This window comes from Pristis pectinata, chromosome 3, assembly GCF_009764475.1.
Source record: "Pristis pectinata isolate sPriPec2 chromosome 3, sPriPec2.1.pri, whole genome shotgun sequence".
NCBI classification, from domain to species: Eukaryota; Metazoa; Chordata; class Chondrichthyes; order Rhinopristiformes; family Pristidae; genus Pristis; species Pristis pectinata.
This window is the reverse complement of record NC_067407.1, coordinates 125,577,778-125,602,917: the sequence shown is the minus strand read 5'-3', so window position 1 is coordinate 125,602,917 and position 25,140 is coordinate 125,577,778. Positions and strand designations below refer to the sequence as shown.

Genomic DNA, 25,140 nt, shown 5'->3' with positions numbered 1-25,140 from the left:
GACCGTAAGACATAGGAGCAGAATTAGGCCATTTGGCCCATCGAGTCTGCTCCGCCATTCGATCATGGCTGATTTATTATTCCCTCTCAACCCCATTTGTGGGGAATCGCCTGTAATAAAGGCCTCGGTGAGACTGCACCTGGAGAATTGTGTAGTTTTGTCAAAGAGGGAATCCAGAGACGATTCACTAGATTGCTCCAGGGGGTGGTGGATTTGCCATATGGGGAGAACTTGTGTATTGTGCATAATTTATGTTTAATTTACATTTTTCTTGTGAATCCTGCCTTTATGATGCCATGTGCCTCAGATACTGCTGCAATGACAATAAACTTGACTTTGACTTTGAATTTAATGGACTAGTTTAGGAGGATGAGGGGCAATCTCATTGAAACTTACAGAATTCTTAGTGGGCTTGACAGGCTGGATATTGGAAGGATATTTCCCCTGCAGAGAACTGGGGCGGGGGGGGGGGGGGGATCACAGTGTCAGAATAAAGGGTACGTCATTTGAGATTGAAATGTGAAATGTCTTGATTTGGAGAGTAGTATATCTTTGGAGTTCTCTACCCAGAAGGGTAGCGGAGGCTTAGCCATTCAGATCAATAGATTTCTGGATATTAAAGGAAACAAGGGATATGGGAATGGGGCAGGAAAATACTACTCAAGCCCAGGAAGAATTTTGTAAGTTTCAATGAGATTTCTCCTCATCCTTCCAAACTAGTCCATTCAGTTCAAAGTCAAAGTCAAGTTTATTGTTATATGCACAACTACATGCATGCAATGAAAAACTTACTTGCAGCAATATCTCAGGCACATGGCATCATAAAGGCAGCATTCACAAGAAAAACATAAATTATACACAATGCACAGGTTCTCCTCATATGGCAAATCCACCACCCCTGGAGCAATCTAGTGAATCGTCTCTGGATCCCTCTTTAACAAAACTACACAATTCTCCAGGTCCAGTCTCACTGAGTTGGAAGATAAGCCATGATCTTGGCGAATGGAACAAGTGGCTTCTCCTGCTATGTTCTTATAACGATTTAACGAAGGGCACATGAGTGTGTTTTTGGACTGGTTGTGATGGTGGAGAGATTGGGGGCATCTTTTACAAAGCACACAGCAGATGATTTAACATCCAAAAGGAGGAGCAGGAACATCCTCTGCCATTCAATGAGATCAAGATTGATCAGATTACCACCTCAACTCCACATTCCCCCCTGCCCAGGGCTCAAGGGCCTGAGTCATAGGGAGAGGTTGAGCAAGCTAGGACTTTATTTCCTGGACTGGAAGGATGTTTCCCCAGTTGAAAACCAGCTGAGGGGTGACCTTATAGAGGTGTATAAAATGCTGAGGGGTAGAGATAGGGTGAATGCACACAGTCTTTTTCCCAGGGCAAGGTAACCAAAAGCCAGAGGGCACAGGTTTAAGGTCAGAGGGGAAAGATTTAAAAGGGACCTGAGGGGCAACTTCTTCACGCAGGGGCTGGCACTTACATGGAATGAGCTCCCAGAGGAAGTGGTTGAGCCAGGTATAATAACAACATTTAAAAGCCATTTGGATAAGTACATGGATTGGAAAGGTTTAGAGGGATATGGGCCAAACGTGGGCAAATGGCACTAGCTGAGGTGGAGACACGAGTGACTGCGGACGCTGGAATCTGGAGCAACAAACAGTCTGCTGGAGGAACTCAGCGGGTCGAGCAGCGTCTGTGGGAGGCAAGGAACTGTCGAGGTCTGGGGTAGAAACCCTGCATCAGGACCAGGATCACGACTGATGCAGGGTTTTGACCAGAATCGTTGACAGTTCCTTCCCTCCCACAGACGCTGTTCGGCCCGCTGAGTCCCTCCAGCAGACTGTTTGTTGCTCAAGCTCAGGTGGGCACCTCGGTCGGCATGGACAAGTTGGGCCGAATGGCCTCTTTCCGTGCCGTGTGACTCTTATGCCAGCCCCCATCCTGGGTAACCTTTCACCAACACCCCCCCCCTCCCCCACTAACCGGGGCATATTGTGAAATGTGAGGACTTGCTGCTGTTCACTGGTGGGCTGTCAGCAGATGTACCTGCCTGCGCTGCGCCTCCTTCCTCGCTGCGGATGAGCTCTCCTGAGCGGCGCTATACTTCCACCGCGCCGCTTTACATTGCGACAAAGTTTAAACACATTGCAAGGAGAGAGTGGGAGAGAGAGGGAGGGAGGGGAGGGAGGGCGCGCTGGAGCGCGAACGCGCGCACGCCCACCAGCAGGCAGGCGCGTCCGCGATGCTCACACACATACACACACGCCAATATTCCTGAGCGGGAGAGACGCGGCCAGAGAGAGAGAGAGAGAGCGCGCAGAGGATTTGCAGCTCTTGTGTTAATAGGAGCCCGTAATCCAGCGGACAGGCAGCGGGCTACCCCTTCCCTCCGGCTCCTCTGCAGCCATGGCTGAGGTGGGGGAAGGAGAGGACGAAATCCAGTTCTTGCGAACTGTAAGTACCCAGTTATCATTGATACCTACCCCCGTCCACCCCTTCCCCATGCATTAGATAATTACACCCCATCCACTGTGAGGAACAGTGAGAGACGCGTGGATTTATATCAGCCGCATTTGAATCAATGGGTATTAGTGTTGCACTGCACTTACTGACGCGCTGACACCAACTGCATGCTGTTAGCTCTGTTTGCGGTGATTTCATATTAAATTATGTTCTCGGCTCTTACTGTCCGCTGCATTTCTTTGAGAAAATATTAGGAGGACAAAAATAAAAGCAGAAATGAAGTGTCCTCCGCCCTCCCTCCCCTGTTGAAGGCACCTTCATGTCCCCAGTGCGGATTATGTGTCTAATTTGATTTTGTCAATGGCAGGAGTTAGCGTTGACCCCCTCTCCCCCAACGCGCACACATTACGAGGTTAGTGAAAGAGTTGGTGGAATGCTGTAATTCTAATAGCCTGTTAGGGAATGCCTGCGGTGATCTGGGCTGTGTCAGATGGACAGAGGTAAGGTTTGATACTCGGCGTTGCTCTAATGAGCATGTTTCATGCTGCAGAGACACATTCAGTCACCGTCTCTGCCGATGATTGCTCAATTTATAAGCAATGCTGTTGCCCTGCTTTTCCTTGCTGCAAACATCTGTCTTGCAAACCAATTGTAACAACCGATCCGTTTAATGTTTGGTCTCCTTTGCTCGCCTTGTGCTCTACGTAAGCCGATGCAGTTAATTTTCACGGAGCCTGTATTGCCAGAGCGGAATGGCCGTTGTGTTTTATACGTTTGACTGTCCAATCTAAATACTGCTCACCTTGCTCAAAGATGCTTGGTCGTGCAAAACATATCACCCGTGCACCGTCAAAGTGAGTGCAACTTATTCAGGCGTAAAATTTAAGATTTTAAATTGAGGATTAAACAACGAGTTGTAAAGTGCTGGCATCTCCGATCTGGATTTGTCATGTCATGCGCACGTGTCTTTGAACGGGACATCGGTGTTTCCGTGCCAGCCTTTAGTGATTTACATTGGTTATTGACAAAGTTTCTGACGGTCGGGTTTGATAACGGACCCACAAAAGTAGAGAAGCGGACATGATTCGAATGCCTGCTGGTGTTACACTGAGCTAGAAGTTTTCGTCATCTGCTGTATGTTCAAAGCAATACCAACGCTGCAATACTTGGCAGCAATTAGATCACACAAACGGGGTGAGCTGACGAAGGTTTTGGTGCGGGAAACCCTCCCAGGTTTTACGAAACTTGGTGAAATGACCTTGAACAAAAAAAAACCTGCAAATAAAACCACAATAATCTCTGGTTTGTGTTTGGAATATCAAATGACAGCTGCTCCGGCTCAAGAAAACTGTACGCAGCAGAGATACATCCTTGTTTTATTTGCATGAACATTATTAGCACTGCTTTAGAGGTGAGGCAGAAATCACGCTTCGACGTTTAAAGTTACCACCCTGTTCTAATCTGTAAATCCTCCTGATAAACACGGGCCAGTGTGGTAGAGTACAAAGCTGAAAATGAAGGGGCTCCTCAACGTGTTTATTAAAATCTATCAACATACTTGGTTTATCAGTCAATGCCATACGTTAACCATGTAAAATCTTTTAAAAATGTGCAGCCATAAAAGGAGAATGTACTGAAATCTGGATAAATTTTACCCTCAGTGCTTCTCTTCTTTTTCATAATCTTCATTCTTGTCAAACACCCAATATGTATGCCTTGGGCATTGATAAGTAGATACTGTATGCTCTACAAATTAACATGTGAAAATATTACTCTGTTTATAATTGCACATACTTTTTATTTGTAAAATAGTCATCACCTATCAAGCATAAAATGAACATCTATTACATTTTGCCACTGGGGAATATGAATCTGCAAATCATTCCCTCAGTTGTGTATTTCCACCAGTGACCTTGGAAACACACTGGCGATGACACATGCTTTTGCACTCAACCTGGTGTGTGCGGATCCCTTTTGTTCAGCAAGGTTTCCCACTGTGTTCGCTTTAGAAATTAAAATCAAATGGTTTTAGTGGATTGAACGCATGAGCAATAAAGATGCAAGTGAACGAAGCTGATTGTTCTCAGATTGATTGTTGTTGTAATATTTGATGATGTGAGGGTGCGCTGAAGGGTGATTTATTGTCTTTGAGTGGAGATGCCCTCCCTCAAAACATTTTGAAATGAAAAGCAAATGACTGAACTAGGTTTTTCCTGAACTCATGCTTGTTTTCAAGCTTGGAGAGGAGTGGGAATTGTGGTGAAGAACCACTGTGCCAGCTCTGTTGTCTCAAGACACTTTGAGGTTTCTCACTTCCAGTTCTCTGTTTTTACCAATAGCACCTTGGCAGTCTTAGAAATAAAAGTGATTTCTGGTGATGGTTCAGCAATTTTGAATTAATAACTGTATGCCATTTTCAGCTATTACTCCTTGATTTCCATTGTGTGGTGTAGTTTTTGATAAGCATCATTGTCATGGGTAAAATATCATTGTTTCCTGAAAATAACCAACAAGCTGGGTATGCTGGTGACACAAGAGATTGTAGATGCTGGAATCTGGAGCAACAAACAAATGCTGGAGGAATTCAGCGGGTCAGGCAGCATCCGTGGAGGAAGATGCTGGGTATGCTGCCTTCAAGAAAAATACTTCAGACCAAATGAACTTCAAAGGAAACCATCTAATTGCTTCTCAGCACTTTCAGTCCCTTATTTCTTTTGCTGATTGATCCTCAGCAGGGGCTGTCCCCCCCTTTCCCCATCTTAATCAATCCCGAGCCGAACATGATGATGAAATCTTCTTTCTTGGCCTCTGCCTCAGTGCGCAGTTCTCTGGCCAAGAGACTTCACTCCAGACCGTGGACCCTTTCTCCCCTCTCCAGACTTCCTGATCCACCTGGATTCCTCCCACTGACCTCTTACCCTCTGTGTATCTTTTCATTGCTAACTGCTAACCCAACGTTTACTGCCTTCATTTTTTTCACTTCCCTCACTGAACTTGCAGCACACCACTCACTACGAACAGACACTGATATTACCACCAACCTGCTGACAAGGGTAGTGCTGTTGTGGCTTGGTGAATAGACCTCTGTCTCGGAGAGGCCAAGCATCAGCTCACAGGTACATCATCATACTTCCCTTGAGACCATGACCCTACCCCGAATGTTATCTCCCAAACAGTCACGGATCTCATTTTCTTCAGAGATTTTTTCTCCCAGTGCCATGCAGCCTGCTTCTACCTCAAGATCTATAAGCTTAATTGTCCAGACATTGTTTCAGCCTACTCTTGCCCCACCAAATTTATTTCTACCCAGCTTGACTTTATCCTTTCTTCCCTGGTCCAGTCCCTTTCCACTTATATCAGTGACACTTCGGATGTCTTTCACCACTTTGACGGTTTCCAATTCCTGGTCACAACTGATTCATCTTTACTGTGGATGCACAATCCCTCTCCACCTTCATCCCACACCAGGATGGCCTGAGGTCCCTCTGTTTCTTCCTTGAGCAGAGGTCCAATCAGTTGTCCTCTACCAGCACACACTTTCACCTGGCTGAATTTGTCCACACATTGAACAACTCTCCATCAACTTCACTCACTTTCTCTGGATCAAAAGCGTAGCTGTAGAAACTTGCATGGGCTGAAGAAATGTCCAGCTCAGGCCCATTTTCTCAAATCGTTTTCCAGTATTTCATGGCTGCTTCCTGCACTCATCCAAAACTCAAATTTCATCACTTTTGCTGCCAATTTCCACCCTCTTCTCACCTTCACATGGTCCATTTCCTACTTTTCTCTTCCTCGCCTGGATCTCTCTGACTTCATCTCGGGGGATAGGCTGGTGTCAAACATCCATTACAGGCCTTAGCCTCCCACAGCTGTCTCAACTACATTTCCTCTCACCCTACTCCCTGTAAGGATTCCATTCCATCTCCCAGTTCCTTGTCTCTATTTGTATTTGCTTTGATGAAGACTCTTTGGGCACAGGTGCCTCTGAGGTTTCCTTCTTCCTGAACCATGGCTTCTCCTCCTCCATGGTTGACTGAACCCTTGACCTCATGGTTCTCAACTGTCTCTCCTGGACAGAGCACAGTTAGAGCACCATCCCACTAGCCTTCACATCCAACAGATCATTCTTCACATTTTCCACCAGCTTCAACAAAATTCCATGGCCAAACACGTCGTCTCCTTCCCTCCCTTTTCAGCATTCCCACTGGTCTTCATGGTCTGCTCTTCTGTATCCACCAAACACTTACCTTACGTTACTCTGCCATGCAACTACAGAAGACCTTCCCTTCCCAACACCCAAACAATCCTTCCAGGTGAAGTAGCAATTCACTTGCATTTCTTCCAACCTAGTATACTGCTTTTAGTGTTCACAATGTGGTCTATCTATATTTGGAGAAACCAAATGCAGATTAGGTGACCTTTTTGCTGAGCATCTATGTTCAATCTGGAGAGGAAAATCAGAGCTCTTTGCTGCCTGCCACTTTAATTCTCCATCCCACTCCCATTCTGATTTATCTGCCTTCTGTACTGTTATAACAATACCCAATGTAAGTTTTAGAAATGGTACCTTATTTTTCAACTTGGCACCTTGCAGCCTTCTGAACTCAATATCAAATTCTCCAGGTAGCTTGCTTTCTCTGTATCAAAAGTGGTGATTTCTGTTGTAATTCCTCTGTCTGTGTTATTGGCTCAATTTTTCTCTCTTCATTTGCACGGTCTAACCTAGGCATATCTTCCAGCTCTGTGTTTTGCAGCTTTTCACAATCCTTTGTCAGTATTCTCACTCTCTAAGTGTCTCATCACATAGCTTGTGTTCAATTGTTCTCTCTCTAATTTCCCCATGAACCCATTGATCAGATGACCTCCAAACTTATCCCCATGGTAACCCTATTCTTATCCTATCACTGATATTCTCTTTGTCCTATCCATCCCTTTCCCACCTTCTCTGTAATTTAAAACTAATTTGTCTTCACTCTTTTCCATTTCTGGCAAAGGATCCTCGAATTGCATTGTTAACTCTTTTCCTCTCTCCACAGAAGCTGTCTGACCTGCTGAGTGTCTTCACCATTTTCTGTTTTTATTTCAGATTTCCAAAGTCTGAAGTTTTTTTTTATTTTCATGTATCCAGCCATACTTGAAGTAGGGAAGCGATAGAAACTCTAAATGCATGTTTGCATATTTATCATCTAATTATGTGTTTTTAATAACCTGCCAAGAGATGTGACAGTCACTCTAGACTGCCTTTGTTTTACCCAATCAACCCACTTCAGCTACAGTGTAAGTTCATTACTTGCAGTGATAATATCACCAATCACTTTGTTTTGATGCATTAATTTATCTGTAAACAAAAAATCCTCTCAACCAGTAGATTCAATGTGGCCCCTTTTCCACCTTATCAGAGAACTTGTATAAAATTCTCAGAATTAATACAGCTGTAAATATCGGTAAAGTCTTAGGTTAAATTCACAAATAATGATGTACACCTTATTGATTCTTTGTTCTGAACAAATATGTTTTAATTGTTTTTTCATCTTTTGTTGTCAAATATGGAATTGTTGCTTAAACTATTAGAGGTCATTGCCAATGAAGGTTAGTTGGTTGTGGTGGAAGCAAACGAGTGGAGTGGAGGAAAGGATACTGGAAAAGCCATGAATGAGGGAGAGAAGGAGCCAGGTGTGTGTGCAAGAAGAGAAATGAAAGGGCAAAGAGAACATAGTTTCTGGGAAATTGATACCACATCAATGAGAGGTACATATTTGGTGTGCCACTACTGATATTTCAGTACAAAGCCTGACTGTGAACTGCATTTGCCTCACAAAAGGAAAGAAACTGTATTAAGATGGAAAATTGTTTATCACAAATGAGAATAGCGTCCAAACTGTGCCCAGCTTCAGTTATACACATGATTATTGCAGTTATTGATGACCAAGTATATGAATATCTTTAAAAAGGTCAATATTTACATTAAAGCTAGCTGATATTTCCTACCATATGCCCCAATGAACAACTGAAAACCTGAATATTCAAAGAAAATAGGCTGCAATATATAACCAGTATTACAAACTGGTGTTTCAAAATTGTAAATATTTCAATCTAATAATTAATTGGTTAATTTGGAAACTTGATGTTGACTTTGCCTTGTTTTCTTTTTATGATGTTTATTGCATGTTTCTGAAGATTCCTTTGAGTTTGACACTGCTGCTCTGGGTAAAATATTCATGTGATAAGAATTGTCTGTGCACTGCAAATGGACTGATAAGGGTGACTTAACAATAATCTGGTCACATAGCACTGCATTCCTAAAATATACTTACAGGACAGTTTGTGCTGATAATGAGCATAAATGTTCTGTTAATTTGCAATACTATTTTATTTCAGGAGTCTTTTTAAAGATAGCACTTTGAATCAAGCAAGCAGCGGCATTGATGGATCCATTTTGGGGAATCAGGAGGTTGAACTTATATTTGCCTTATATTAAAGATTTTGAATCGTAAGGATAAAAATTTGCATTTACGCAGTAGCTTTCCTGCGTTCAACACACCCAAAATGCTTTGCGGTCAGTGAAATATTTTTGAAGAGTAGTCATTGTTGAAACATAGAAACACAGAATTAGTGCACAGCATTTATGATGATAATAACCAGATAATCACTTTCAAAGTGGCAATAATCAGATCACTGGAAGAACTCTGTAACACTGCTTCAGAAAGTGCCATTAGATCTTTTATGTCATCTGAGAAGGGAGGTGGGGCCCTGGTTGAATGTTTGATTTCAAAGTTGGCATGTCCAGTGGGGCAGCATTCCCTCACTAAAGCACTAGCCTTGATTATTGACAGAAATCTGTGCTGTGGCACTTGAACCCTCAAGCTTATTGACGAGAGATGTGGCTGCCTTCGACTGGCACTGTGAAATGTTACTAAAACACTAAGGTTACTTTTGCAACTGATGTTAAATATAATATCCTGTCATGTATTATCCAATATTCCTATAAAAATAGGAACACAACATATATATTTTATTTCAATTAATCAGCTGGCTCTGGTATTGTTCTTATAACACAGAGCTTTCAAACAGCAGGTGTGTGTTCTTATCAAGATCCTATGTAGATTGACTAATACGTCGTGATTTTTATATGCTCCACCTCTTCTCATAAAACCCAGTATCCATTAAGTTTATATGACCTTAATCATCTGAGTTACTGCTTTAAAATGTTGTAAACCTGAGTCCCCAATTCTCTCTGCTTTTTTTTTTGCATAATTCAAGCTTTCCTCATTTAAGATATATTTAGAAAAAAATAAAGGCACACCACCTTCATCTATCTACCCTTTGCTCTTTCTCCCATCTTATTAGTAGCCTCCTCTTGCTTCTTCAGTCTTCAGTTATTTGTCATACTTTCCATTTCAGTATATTTTTCTAAACTCAGAAACTCTTTCATCCAAATCTCCAGATGGTCAACAGAAGTGGCCCCAGAACAGAATTAAACAAGGTTAATCTGAATAGTTAGAGGCATTCAGAGATCCATCTCTGCCTCCAACCATTCCGAGTAGCCATGTTTAATTCCCATTCTCTTTCCTCCTTTGTAACCACTTGTGTTCAATTCCACCCCCCGCGCCCCCCCAACCCCTGTCTCTATGTTTAATTCTTTCCACTTGTCTCTTTATGTGATAACTTGTTTAAGTCCATGTATGGTGTATTTCCTCCAGCTTTTATACCTTTAAATTCTTCATACAATTCAACAGGTTTGTCCTCAAGCACCATTTTATTTTCTGAAATTTGTGTTGGCTACAATTATTTTTCTGCATTACTTATTCTCAGTAATTTCATATCAAAGACCACTAAAAACTACAGAGGTTCACTGAGGGAAAATGAGGCTAACTGAGACTGCATAACCAGGTGTGTATATTAAAAAAGTCCAGAACATACAAGTACACTGGCATACTTAAGGAACCATAATCGAACAAATATCTTCAATTTTGTTAATTGACCACATGTAGATAACTCTAAACATTTTGAGTTACATTTTCCTCACCAATTATTGCTGCATTGATAAAGTTTGGTTGAAACTGCTGACTGCTGATAATCATATGGCTTGCGACATGGATGCTGCTCAATTGAAGTGATTTGCTGGAGTCAATAAGCTGGGAGAAATTGAACTTATAATGTTAGCATTATCATCAATATTGGGGTGTAACCAGGTCATCAGTGTTTCTGAACTTAAGGGCTGCCCTGGATGTCTTTTAGCAGTCACAGGATAGCTTTAATTTTAATTCTGTTCATATGAATCTTAAATTTGGTTCAATAATTCAAGCTCCTGCTAAGGTTGCAATGTTATCAATTGGTGCACGCTGGTAGGGAAACCTTTGCTATGATATGTGGACTCCAGGAGTAAAATTATGAGGCAAGATTGCAGAAACTGGGTTGCATTCTTTAGGGTTTAGATGACAAAGAGGATGACGTGGTTGAAGTTTTTAAAATATTAAGGGGAAGTGATAGGGTAGTAAGAGAAAAACTGTTTCTGCTGGTTGGGAGTCCAGGTAGATTCATCTAAAAATTGCAACCAGGTCTTTTGTAAGTGAAGTCAGGAAAGACTTCTACAAGCAGTGGATGCCAGAAGACTGTATCACACTTCCACAAATGGGAATGAGTCATCATCAGCCCAGCGGGATAATTTATCATTACAACACACAAGACATGACAGGCGACAGTGGGTGTTTAGGGGGCAGTGCTAGAATATCCAATTGTTCCCTTTGCCTTTCAAGGAAGATACTTGTACTTAGTGCAGGCTCACGGATTTTGTTTCGAAGTTCTGTATTTGGTGCAGATTCCATTCCTGGCACAGATGAGGCTGATGTGGACAACTTACTGCTTGACTATTCTGAATGTAATGATCTTATGAAGGAAATAAAATATCATGACTGCAGTGTGAGGAGACTTTATTTTGGATGTTTTTTTCTTTCCCAAGTTAGCAATGTGATAAGAATGATTTTCGTGTACTCCTTTCTGTAGGTTTTGGTTACTGTGGTAATTAACTGGTGGTCTCTATTTGTGCTTGCTTGGAAGGCGTCTCAGGAAACTCCTTTAGTATGTTAAAGTAATGCGACTTAATTTCTCAAAACATGGCTCAAGATCTCCACATCTAAACTCCTTTGGTCATCAAATAGATTACCTGTTATTGGTAAATGTAGTTTACTCTGGACAGAACTCCTTCTGGAATTGTTGGGAATCAAAAGATAATGTAATATACTCTTTCAATCCATTTTAATCTATGATTGTTTATAATTATTTATTACTATTAAGGGTATGAAACATAGTACATAGAAGCAGGAGTGGTTCTTCATGCCTGCTCCTCCTTTCAATATGATCATGGCTGATCCTCTATCTCAGTACTAAATTCCTTCACTCTCCCCATATCCTTTGATGTCTTTTGTGACTAGAAATATATTGATCTTCTTTTTAAGGTCAATTAAAACAACTTGGTCTCCACAGTGTTCTGTGGTAGAGAATTCCACAGGTTCACCATCCCCTCAGCAAAGAAATTTCACTTCATTCTGGTCCTAAATGTTTTACTCCCGGCATCAAGCCTGTTGAACCCCGTCAGAATTTTGTACAGTTTAATGTGTCCCACCATCCAAGGAATCAATCTGGTGAACCTTTGATGTACTTCCTCTATGGCATGTTTATCTTAGGTGAGGTGTCTACAGCTTCACACAATACTCCAGATGTGGTCTCACGGGCTCTGTGTAAATGTAGCAAGACTTCATTGCCCTTGTACTTAACACCTTGCAATAAAGGCCAATGTGCCACTGGCCTTCTCAATTGTTCATTTACTTTCAGTAACAGGTGTACAAGGACACCCAGATCACTTTGTACATCAACATTTCCCAATCTAATACTATTGCAACAATACTCTGCCTTTCTGGTTTTCCTACCAAAGTGGATAACTTTAAATTTACCCGTGCTGTACTGCCATGTACTTGTACTTACTCAACATCCAAATAACCTTGTGGCCTCTTTCCATCTTTAGGCACTATTATGAAAGATTAAGCCATTATTTGGAGTATTTCTGGAAATGCTAATGTATAGAGTGTCAAGCACAGAAGTGTAATGGTTAGTGTAACACTATTACATCACCAGCAACCAGGGTTCAATTCCGGCCACTGTCTATAAGGACATTCTCCCCGTGTCTGCGTGGATTTCCTCCAGGTGCTTCGGTTTCCTCCCACATTCCAAACAAAGAAGACATATGGGTTAGGAAGTTGTGGGCATGCTCTGTTGGCACCGGAAGCATGGCGTCACTTACGGGCTGCCCCCAGAACACTCTACGCAATGATGGATTTCACTGTGTGTTTCGATGTACATGTGACTAATAAAGATATCTTAAAAATACATACAGTACATCTTTAAAATGAACTGTGCCATTCTAAAAACAACTCAAAGATCCTCGGAAAGAGTTGGACCAACTTTTGATTATTTCAGGGAATTGTCAGATTGTTCTCTTGAAGCAAGCTTGCTGAGCAATTTCTTTCTGAATAATTCAAAACATAATTATAGCCTGTTGTACTGAAATTATTGCACAAGTAAGTTTCAGTGAATAATTTGAAAATTAATAGAAGATTGTAGAGATATTTCACACCACTCACTTTTTCAGGTTAGGATGTAGAAGGTGATTGCTTCATATGGTAAGGGTTTAACAAGTTGTGTAAGAGAGAAGTTAATAGACTGATCATGCATGGACTTAGCCTGATTGACTGAGCAGTGTACAGTAACTCCTCAATTTCTGGATTTCTATTTATGAATTTTTGCTTAATCATCATTGACTCTTTGGGGTGCATGTCTTCAATTTACATAGCTATTTTCATTACTGTATAATGGATAGTACGTCATTCTCCGTACACAGTAGTGCACTGTACTGGAATGCCCACAAAGCATTTTGCCCAGTCTTTTCGATTTGCAAGCTTTGGCTTAATGAAATGTATTCAAGGAACATACCTCCTTCATAAATCACGGATCGGCTGTGTTCCTCTGATTTTTCTTCAGCTGAAATGGATGAGATTGAAACAGGGGAGGAAATGGTATAATAGATTGCAGAATCAACTGTATTTCTTCTGAACATTTCACTATGTATTTTAGGTGCTCATAAGGCAAAGTAATTCGATGGAAACACTGATAGCACTGTGGATATTTTTTCAGAAGGTTCTTAGAATATAATAACACAGTGGTTATGTTGCTGGACTAATATCCAGGGGCCTGGGTTATTGATCTACAGACATGAGTGGGAATTCCACTGTGGCAGCGAGGTGAATTTATGGAATGTAAAGCTGGGATCAATAATGACGATTGTCAAACAACCAGGTTGTTGTTGAAAACTCATGCATTTCACTGATGTCCTTCTGAAAAGCAAATCTGTCATCCTTATTTGACATGGTATGTGTGTGACTCCAGATTCACTAGTGTGGGTCTTAACAGGCCTCAGAAGTGGCAGCAGTCAGGGTTGGACATGAACTGGTGGCTTTACTAATGATGTCCACACCCTATATACAAATAAATGAAAAAAATATAATTAAAAATTATGCTGAGTGGGAGCAATGTATCATAACTCATGCAAGTATTGTTAACCTTGCTCATGAACTCAACTATTCCACTGGGAAATTAGTGAAAAAATGCTTTAATTCACGAACCATACATGGAAAGCTGAAACTGACTAAGCAGCAATTATTGTACTGTATCTTTAATTTTTGCTGTTTTCTTCAAAGTTACCTTTCACAATACAGAGGTAAAAATAAAGTGGCAAATTAAGTCACTCATTTTGTTTGAAGTTCCTTGACCATCTTTATGAGATTTTCCCACATACATTGATTCGTCTTTATGCCTATTTCTGAACTTACATACAAAACCAGTGTTAGATCTTCATCTCTTGTATACATCTGCCCCTTTCCCTGCTGATGGGATTATTGTTCTTAAAGTGAATACACAGAACCCAGAGAGAGCGAGAGAGAGAGAATGTTTTGTAAAGTCTGAAAAGTGGCGGATTTAGAAAGTGCAACATTAAAATAAGCAATTCTTGGCATGTCTGATGAACAGGTAGCACTTTCCCAGTTGGAGAGTGGCACAGTGGTGAAGTTAGTTGATGAGTATCTGGATAGGGGACACTTGGAGATGGACTGCAACTGCTGGTCTTGCTACTGATATCCATCTGTGAACAAATGAAATAGAAACATTTTCCTTGAGCTACATTCCTATGACAGATGACTTGATAAATGGATTCCAAAGCAAAATAATTATAAACCAGGTTATCAGCATGTAATTTGCAGCAAAGCTTGAAGGTAAGTGAATCAAAATGAATCTAGTGTTTTGTAAATTTGCAGCAAAGTCCATTTGTTCGAGTCGCTATTGCAGCTTTTTTCAGTTATTTAAATGTCTTGTAACCTATTTTATCAAATCTTTGTCATTTTTATTTATAATTGAAATATATCCTGCACTGAAGTGCAGAAGAATAGTTCATGGAGCATTGCTGTTGGGGCTATGGGATTCTCACTTGTTGGTGCTGACTCATGTCGTTTGTTGGATGGGTTCCCTCAGTCAGAGAGACAGTGCATGGAATCCTCTTCTGCCTGTGAATTTATATCTGATCTGTTGGGGAGCATTCTTAATGGACCAAACAATCTTTCTCACATAACCTATCTGCTGTGCACTAAAAAATAGTGGGTGAACACAACATTTAGTGCAGTACTTCCTACACCTGCAGATGGTGCCGTAATAATTATGTTTAATAGGTTCTTTAATGTTACCGTAGAACATGGAACAGTACAGCATAGGAGTAGGCCCTTCAGCCCACAATGTCTGTGCTGAACACGATGCCAAATTAAACTAACTCTTTTCTGACTGTACATGATCCATATCCCTCCATTCCCTGCAAAGCATTGCTTGATAATCTTCTCAGTGGCACTTTAAAACCTGTACACACATGTTGAGAGCAAAATTGGGCCTTCCTCCCTTTCCCACTGTGATGAAAATTGGAATGTTACCAGCAAACACCCTCTGAAGAGCAATATTTAAGCTCACCAGATCCTTGACAACATAACAGCTAACTTCACTACAGTCCCTCTCTCTGGGATTTGCAGAGCTAAGGGGTTCACCTTCCTAATGTCCCTAATTCCTTTACTGAGATAATTATCCAAACTACTCAGTGAAAGTTTGTTACTCTCAACCCCTTTCTTCTAAAGCAGTGTACATACCTTTTGTTGCTCTGCCTCCTCCCCCTCACTTGTTCACACCTGTCCTTACCCCATTCTCCTCCTCCCCTTTCTTGGCTCCCCTTCGCCTGGTGATTCCCTCAATTCCCACTCTCTCTTATTTCCCTTCCTTTTTTCTCTCTACCCCTTCTTCCCACCCAACAACTCCCCAATCATTTTACTTCTGCTCTCCAAGTCTGCCTGACAGATTACTGTCCTTTTATACTGACCCCTGTATAAAGCAACATGTTTTCTGTTTGTTTTGTTTGCAACTTAACACCTTACACTTATGAACCCAGTAGTGGATTTGATGTATGGAGAACATCTCATGATTCTCCTCTATGTCACAGTAAAAACCTATCATTATTGCTGCAATGTTGCCAATAGGCAGTTTCTCAGAAGCCCTAATTTAGTGCTGGAGCCAAATCTTCAATTCTGTTCCAGAGCCACCTCAGCATTCAAGATGCAGCACATGGTTTCCCCTTCCAGGAGTTGTGTGGTGGCAAAGCAGCTCCTGAAATATAATGGCAGTTTTTTTCCCAAATCTATTCTGTGTAAACTGAAAGCTTTGGGATTGTAACTATGTAAGTAGTTGATATCACTGGTAGTGACATACACAGGCACAATATAATGGCATTATAGGTAAAAGGTACTGACTTCATATGTAAACTTGTTTGCTTTGTCATTGGTTCTGTTGTGAGTTAAGAATTGGGTTCCACCGTACTTAGGTCACCATTTGCTGGATTAAGGACACTTAGATAAGCTTGAGAGAGGATTTCTTGATTATATGAGCCTCCACTGCAATGCCATTGATTTCCTTGCTTTTTCTTTATTGACTCCCACTTCGTCCTCAGCCTCATCTGCTGATAGACAAGTCTGGAGATGCCTCTTTCCTCCTCAGTATCACTGCTAATGCTGATAACTTGTGATTGCGGGCACGGGTACCATGGACATAAATGCCTACTCCTGTGCAATCTATTTGCAGACAGACTTGTGTGGGAGTGGGATCAAGAAGAAAGAAGCCAAGTCTTATTTTGGCAAGGTAATACAAAATTACAGACCAGTTATCGAACAGACTGACTATCAAGTGTTAAATATTGATGTTATCATCTATACTGATGGGCAGCTGATACAGTGCGGATAGTAAGAATATAGTGATCATAGTAAGAATAGTGTGGAAATTGGGTATATTATTGGCACTGGTGTACTGATCCTTGTCTGAGGCTGATATTGGCCAGATCAGTGAGAGCTATACTTTGTATGTGTCTTTTACATGATTTCAGCATCCTTGATATCAACAGAAGCATGCGATGAGTTCCATTCCTTAGCACCCGCTTTCCTTATCTTGAGGAACTTAAATAGATTTTAAAAAAAATATTAGGTTTCTGGACTGTCTGGACAAAATTTTCTGGCACACAACCATGCTGTTGTTATCCAGACTGACATATTAATTAAGTCCAAGGTACCTGAATTATTTTTTCTCGACATTAATTATTTTGGTTGATGACTTCCTGGCACATTCATTTCAACCTTGTAGATTAAGGTTTCAAATTGTCCGGCCAGAAAACTGAGAATAAGTTGTTCAGTTTGTGGTTCTGCAACTACATTGCATTTGAATTCAAAAACAAGGTTCATTTTATAGCATAGACCCATGGGTGGAAATCAGAAAAAAACAGTTATTTAAGTATTCTTGGCCACATATTTAATACAAACTTTTGATATTGATTGATAACTAACTAAAGCGTGTAAATACATATATTTAATTACAATATAGTGTAAAATTGTATCCTTCAAATCCATTTCTTTAAGCATTATTGTTTCTGCTGGGTTTCAAGAAATAAATTCCATTGCCTTTTGATCAACCCAGAGATAGACAGACTTTCATATATTAAGGATATTGAGATTTGTGCAGGAAAATGACACTGAGGTAAAAGGTCAGCCATGAAGTTATTGAATGATGGAGCAGGAATGAAGGGTAGAATGGCCTACTCTTGCTTCTGTTTCTTATGTTCTTATGATCGCTGCTTACACAAAGGGACTAACTTGATCTCATAGACTCATACAGCAGGGAAATAGGCTTTATGGCCCAACTGGTCCATGCTGACCAAGAGTCCCATCTAAACCAGTCCCATTTGCCCACATTTGCCCCATATCCCTCTAAACCATCCCTATCCATGTACTTGTCCAAGTGCTTTTTAAATGTTCTCAATGTACCTGCCTCAACCACTTCCTCTGACAGTTCATTCCATATACTGACCAGCCTCTTGGGTGAAAAAGTTGACCCTCAGGTTCCTGTTAAATCTCTTCCCTCTCACCCTAAACCTATGTCCTCAAGTTCTTGATTCCCCAACCCTGGGAAAAAGTCTGTGCACATTCACCCTATCTATGCCCCTCATGATCTTATACATCTCTATAATATCATCCCTCATTCTCTAACACTCCGGTGAATACAGTCCCAACATGCTTAACCTCTCTCCCGCACTCAGTCCCCTTGAGTCCTGGCAATATCCTTGTAAATCTCCCCTGCACTCTTTCCAGCTTAAATGGCATCTTTCCTATTGCAGTGTGACCAAGACTGACACAGCATTCCAAATGCGGCCTCACCAACGTCTTGTACAACTTGATCTGTCACCTGATTATCTACTCTGATCCTACATATTCCAATGACAGTGAGGCAAAGTGATGGGTGCAGAGTCCAGTTAACAATGAAGATCAAGTGACACTTTAAATATTAAATGTGGTAATTTGAAATAAAATGGTAATTTAAGAGTCTGAGAATGTGAATGAATATGTAATTAAGGTGAAATCAATCAGATTGATATTTAATTCATATGCAGTTTTACTGTTTTGCAATAAAAAGTAGGGTTCTCTAAATTGGTTGTCATTTTTTAAATCATGTTCAATTAAAAAGTGTTACCTTTGAAAACTTTAGAGCAGAAAATGAAGATCAGAATGTGAAGTGACACCATAGGATAATCAGCAGAAAATTGCCAGTGAGTGCTTTCACAGCAACACCACAAGAGAATGACATGGGAAATGGGGGCTATGTCACTTCATTGGAGAACTGGGACAGGAGAGAGGTTAACTCAACAGAGTGCAATGTAATTTGGTTATCTCCCACAGCATCGGGGTATCCACGAAGATCTCATTCAGACCCAAATGTACCGTTTTTATACATAGTGGTGGATCCAACTGCAAACGCCTTTATAAGCATTCTGTTGTAAAAATGTTCGGGGTGAATTTACCATAGAACCATAGAAAAATACAGCACAATACAGGCCCTTCAGCCCACCATGTTGTGCCAATCTTTAAACCACACCAAAGACTATCTAACCCCTTCCTCCCACATATCCCCCTATTTTAAATTCCTCCATATGCTTATCTAACAATCTCTTGAACTTGACCAATGTATCTGCCTCCACCACTACCCCAGGCATAGCATTCCATGCACCAACCACTCTCTGGGTGAAAAACCTTCCTCTGATATCTCCCTTGAACTTCCCAATGAACTTCCCTTGAACTTCCCTTTAAAGCCATGCCCTCTTGTATTGAGCATTGGTGCCCTGGAAAAGAGGCGCTGGCTGTCCACTCTATCTATTCCTCTTAATATTTTGTATACCTCTATCATGTCTCCTCTTATCCTCCTTCCCTCCAAAGAGTAAAGCCCTAGCTCCCTGAGTCTCTCCTCATAATCCATATGCTCCAATCCAGGCAGCATCCTGGTAAATCTCCTCTGCACCCTTTCCAACACTTCCACATCCTTCCTATAATGAGGCGACCAGAACTGGACACAGTACTCCAAGTGTGGTCTAACCAGAGTTTTGTAGAGTTGCGTCATTACCTCGTGGCTCTGAAACTCGATCCCACAACTTGTGAAAGCCAACATCCCATAAGCTTTCTTAACTACCCTATCCACCTGTGAGGCAACTTTCAGTGATCTGTGGATATGGACCCCCAGATCCCTCTGCTCCTCCACACTACCCAGAATCCTACCATTAACCTTGTACTCCACGGGAAAGTCCATTCCCACCTAGTGTTAAACTTGCCTGAGGCAATTCAGTTGCCGAAGCAACTAACGATTAAGTGCGAAGCACATACCAATGCAACAGACAAAATTTCCCAGGGGAGTGCCCGTGCTGACCAGGCAGCCAAAAAGGTGGCAGCCGCACAGAAACCAGTTCTGCAAGCTCTCTGCGCCTCAAGTAACCCTCCTGTCCCTGTTTTAGAGTCTTCTGAATTACAGGCAGCACAGCAAAACTCTTGTCCACAGGAAAAATGGACATGGGAGAAGGCACAATGCCACTATAAGGATGGATTTTGGTTTCACCCAGATGGGCGGGTGGTATGTCCAAGAAACCTGTTTTTGCCCCTGTGTCGCCTAGTTCATCCACAGGCACACATGGGAAAAGGAGGGATGCAACATGCAATTGACTGCCATTTTTGCAGGATGGCCCAGGAAGTTGCACCCATGAAGAAATTGGAGTGAAATCTTTGTGCACCTTGCAAATGCTTCTCCTGAGTTACATTTTGCTTTCAGATTTGTCCTTGGTTCACCTTGAAATTCCCACAGGCCCTATTTGCATATGTCAACAGTGCACTTCTGAGATTTGCGCATTGCAGTAGATGCACTTTATTGCTGTACTTGGGTGACATTACAGTGCCAGATATACTTTTCTTTCCGATGAAGCATTAGACCATGATCCTGCCTGCCCCTCAGTTGGACACTATAGATCTCATGCTGTGATTTGCAGATAAGCAAGGATATCCTGATCAATATTTTCCTTCGGAGCAACAAACAATCTGCTGGAGGAACTCGGCGAATTGAGCAGCATCTGTGAGGGGAAAGGAATTGTTTACGTTTTGGGTCGAAATCCCACAGCAATATTTTCCTTCTCCCGACTGCTGCAAAATAGACAATCTGTGAATTAAAAACAGAAAATGCTGAAAAAACTCAGCAGCTCAGGTGGTATCTGTGGAAAGGAAAATAGTTAACATTTCAGGTCGAAGACTTTTCCTCAGAACTGAGAAAGGGAGAAAACGTTTCCTTTGTATTCTGATCTATATTCTTTGCCGTTTAGAAGAATGGGTGTTGATCCTGTTGAAACATATAATATTCTCAGGGGGACAAGGTAGGTGTAGAGATGTTTCCAGTAGTAGAGAATCTCAAATGTGGGGTGGGGGGGACAGAGTGAAAAGATAAGAGGGCAGTTATGTAATATTGAGGTTTCTTCTCGCAGAGGGAGGTGTTTTCTCCCTTCCTCAGTTCTGATGAAAAGTTTTCGACCTGAAACATTAACTGTTTTCCTTTCCACAGATGTCACCAGAGATGAGAGTTTGAGGCATGGTGCAGATCAGCTATGATCATATTGAAGGGTGGAGCAGGCAAGAAGGGCCAGATGGCCTACTCCTGCTCCAATGTTTTTGCATTCTTGTGTGGATTTCCCTATTTCTCCATGCTAACCTTGTTCAGATTTGTATGATCAAAGTTGTTTTGTGGGAAGCTTCCTGAACCAGAAGAGCAAGGCAGTATGCACCGCAATACCTTGAGTGGCATTCACTTGGTCACCTGTGAATGTTGGCTCTTGGACTGTACTCACTGGAGTACAGAAGAATGAGAGGGGACCTCATAGAAACATTTCGAATGTTGAAAGGACTTGACAGAGTAGATGTGGCTAAGCTGTTTCCCTTGATGGGTGAGTCCAGGACAAGAAGGCACAAGTCTTACAATTAGAGGGTTCCCGTTTGGAACAGAAATGAGGAGAAATTTCTTTAGCCAGAGGGTCGTGGATTTATGGAATTCTTTGCCACATACAGCTGTGGAGGCCCGATATCTAATTAGTCAAGGTATCAAAGGATATGGGGAAAAGGCCGGAAATTGGGGCTAGATAGGAATAGTTTAGTTTAGCTCATGGAGCAGACTCGATGGGCCGAATGTCCTACTTCTGCTCCCTTGTCTTGTGATCTTGTGACCTGGGCTGCAGAACAAGCTGCAGAAATCTTTGTTGGGTGACAGAATTGTGCCGCCAATCATTCTGATGGTCAACTGTTGGTTTTGGAATGCTTTTGAACATCCCTGACATTCAGAAGCATCCAGGAAATGATTATAAAACAAAATAGACAGTTAAAACTGTTTAAAATTTTAAGAGTGAAAGGCTCTGAAAAGATTACTGCAATCCCAAAATTTGAAGAAATATCAGAAAATGTTGGAAACACTCAGCAGGTCAGGCAGCAACTGGGTTAACGTTTCAGGTCCGAGACCCTTGATTAGTTCATCAGCATCTGCAGATTTATGATTTATGATTAGAAGTAATGCCGTTGCCTTGTTCTTTCCTGTCTTCCTGTAAAGTCTCCATTGAAATGAATGGACTTCTGTCCAGATTTAACCCCTGAGCTGATTCCCCCAGTACAAGTGGACATTGCGTCACATACAGAGTCAATCATTGCCACTGGAATCCGTCAGCAATTTGGGACTAATACATTTGGAAATGCATTTGCCAAATTGCAAACTTATTTGCACCTATGGGTGGGGGGAGGGGGGTAAATCCTGTCAATTGCCCATGGAGCTGTGGGCATTTAACAGCATGCTATCAGTGAAAATTGAGAATGGTAGGAGTTCCATATCTCCATAATTAGCCATTCTCCATGTGTGCTCTGAGATATTGTCTTGTTCTGCACTTAATTTCCTTAAGATTATAATTTTTCTTTGGAGGGCTGTTTGTTGCAACTCGACTAACATTGTCCTGACTGAACTCAGTTAATTCAATGTTGCTTAGGGACCTAGGTCCTTCCGCATTGACCGTTCAAAAATGCTGAGATAAAATTAAAATTAAAGTATTTTCAGACAAACACATATCTTAAGCGACCTCTTGCACTGTCAATTTTGCAATGGAAGTGGTTTTGCTTAAGCATTAAGACAAAAGTGGGAGATGGTGAGATCACCATTAAAATGGTGTTCTATTACCATTTGAATTTGCACAAGAATGCAGATATCTACAGCATGGTGAAAAAAAATGTGCCAGTGAACTGTTACAGTTATTAATAAAATTATGAAAAAGACAAGATAGGATTAAGATATTTATTTATTAGTCATGTGTACATCGAAACACACAGTGAAATGCGTCAGTGAAAGACCTAATCTAAGCAATCCTGACATCAAAATATAAGAGATAGGAAAGAGATAGGTGGGCACCATAGTCGGCATGGACCAGTAGGGCTGAAGGGCCTGTTTCCCTGCTGTATTACTCTATCATTCTATTACTCTAAAATAGGAGAAGAAGTCAGCCATGACCCTCTGAGAGAAGATTTTCTCCTGCATCTTAAATGGACAGTCTCTTATTCTGAAACTGTGGGCCTCTCGCTTTAGATTTTCCCCATGTAAGGGAAACATCGTCTCAGTATCTATCTGGTCACGCCTCCCTACAACCTCATATGTTTCAATAAGATCACCCATCATTTTACGAACCACCAATGAGTTTGGACCCAACTTGCCCAATCACTGCATCTCAGGGATTGGAACTATTTCCCATGGAGGTATATCTCTCCTTAATCAAGAGGCCAACATTTTATACAGTGAGTTTCCTGGATGGCAAAATTAATTGATATCTGTAAGATGCACTGCATGTTATCTGGTTTGCTGTGTAGTTTGCACTCCACAGATATCTATCTACGAGTTATAGATGTAGCATAAAGTGACCATTCAAGCACCACATTTGCAGGATTGCCTTTCTGGCCAGGCTCCTGCTTCATGTGCATGTCTCTGGAACAGGCCCTTCAAGATCACAGCCTGGACTTTCTGCATAATTTTTACCTGAACATAAGAGTAACATGGGCAAAAGTGAATTAGGTTTAAAGATCGAGGTGTTTCAGTGTGAGTTGCTCTCATAACTACTATCTATGTATCCACTATGATTATGCCAGACAATCTCGACCCACTGCAATTCGCCTATCGCCGAAACAGGTCTACAGTGGCTGCCATCTCCCTAGCCCTACACTCAGCTCTGGAGCATCTGGACAGTAAAGACACCTATGTTAGACTATTGTTTATTGACTACAGCTCTGCCCTCAATACTATAATCCCAAGCAAACTCATCACCAAACTCCAAGATCTGGGTCTCAACACCTCCCCCTGTAACTGGATCCTTGACTTTCTGACCAACAGACTGCAATCTGTGAGGATAGGCACCGATACGTCCAGCACGATTATTCTCAACACTGGTGCCCCACAAGGCTGCGTCCTCAGCCCTCTACTCTACTCCCTATACACTCACGACTGTGTGACCAGATTCCGCACTAACTCTAACAAGATTCCGTTCTAGCAAGTTTGAAGATGATACCACCATTGTAGGCTTTATCTCAAACAGCGATGAGTCAGGGTACAGAAAGGAGATAGAGAGCTTAGTGGCATGGTGTCATGACAACAACCTTTCCTTCAATGTCAACAAAAGAGCTGATCATTGACTTCAGGAAAGGGGGCGGTGTACATGCACCTGTCTACATCAATGGTGCTGAGGTCGAGAGGGTTGAGAGCTTCAAGTTCCTTGGAGTGAACATCACCAATAGCCTGTCCTGGTCAAATCACATAGATGCCACAACCAAGAAAGCTCACCAGCCCCTCTACTTCCTCAGGAGGCTAAAGAAATTCGGTATGTCCCCTTTGACACTCACCAAATTTTATCGATGCATCATAGAAAGCATCCTATCTGGATGCATCAAGGCTTGGTACAGCAACTGCTCTGCCCGGGACTGCAAGAAACTGCAGAGAGTTGTGGACACAGCCCAGTGCATCATGGAAACCAGCCTCCCCTCCTTGGACTCTTGGCGAAGCAACCAGCATAATTAAAGACCCTACTCATCTGGGTCATTCTCTCTTCTCTCCTCTTCCATCGTGTAGAAGATACAGGAGTCTGAGGGCACGTACCAGCAGGCTCAAGGACAGCTTCTATCCTGCTGTGATAAGACTATTGAATGGTTCTCTTGTACGATGAGATGGACTCTGACCTCACAATCTACCTTGTTGTGACCTTGCACTTCATTGCATTGCACCTTCTCTGTAGCTGTGACACTTTACTCTGTACTGTTATTGTTTTTACCTGTACTACCTCAATGCACTCTGTACTAACTCAATGTAACTGCACTGTGTAATGAATTGATCTATGTGAACGATATGCAAGACAAGTTTTTCACTGTACCTCGGCACATGTGACAATAATAAACCAATACCAATACCGATACCAATACCAATACCAGTTCAGAGGTCCTTTAGCTGGAAGTACTGATTGCAACCTCAGGACAGCATGGCAAGCTGCCCCTGTATTTTACCCGTTCTGGGTAATTTTTTGTTTGTTCGTTCACAGGTTTATTGCCCATAACAAATTTCCCCTGAGCTGAGTGGCTTGTTCTAGTGCATTTCAAAGAGTGATTAAGAGCTCCCACA

The 25,140-nt window shown here is 41.7% G+C and overlaps 1 protein-coding gene across 4 annotated transcripts in view; it reads left to right on the top strand.

Annotated features, from left to right (window-relative positions):
• The first annotated feature begins 2,318 nt into the window (after nucleotides 1-2,318).
• ryr2a (ryanodine receptor 2a (cardiac)) overlaps nucleotides 2,319-25,140 on the top strand; it is a 587,454-nt gene continuing 564,632 nt past the window's right edge. For all 4 annotated transcript variants that reach the window (XM_052011297.1, XM_052011295.1, XM_052011296.1 and 1 more), the window contains exon 1: nucleotides 2,319-2,469. In XM_052011297.1, coding sequence (XP_051867257.1) covers nucleotides 2,422-2,469 — 48 coding nt within the window. In that variant the 5' untranslated portion in view covers nucleotides 2,319-2,421. The remainder of the gene's footprint in view (nucleotides 2,470-25,140) is intronic.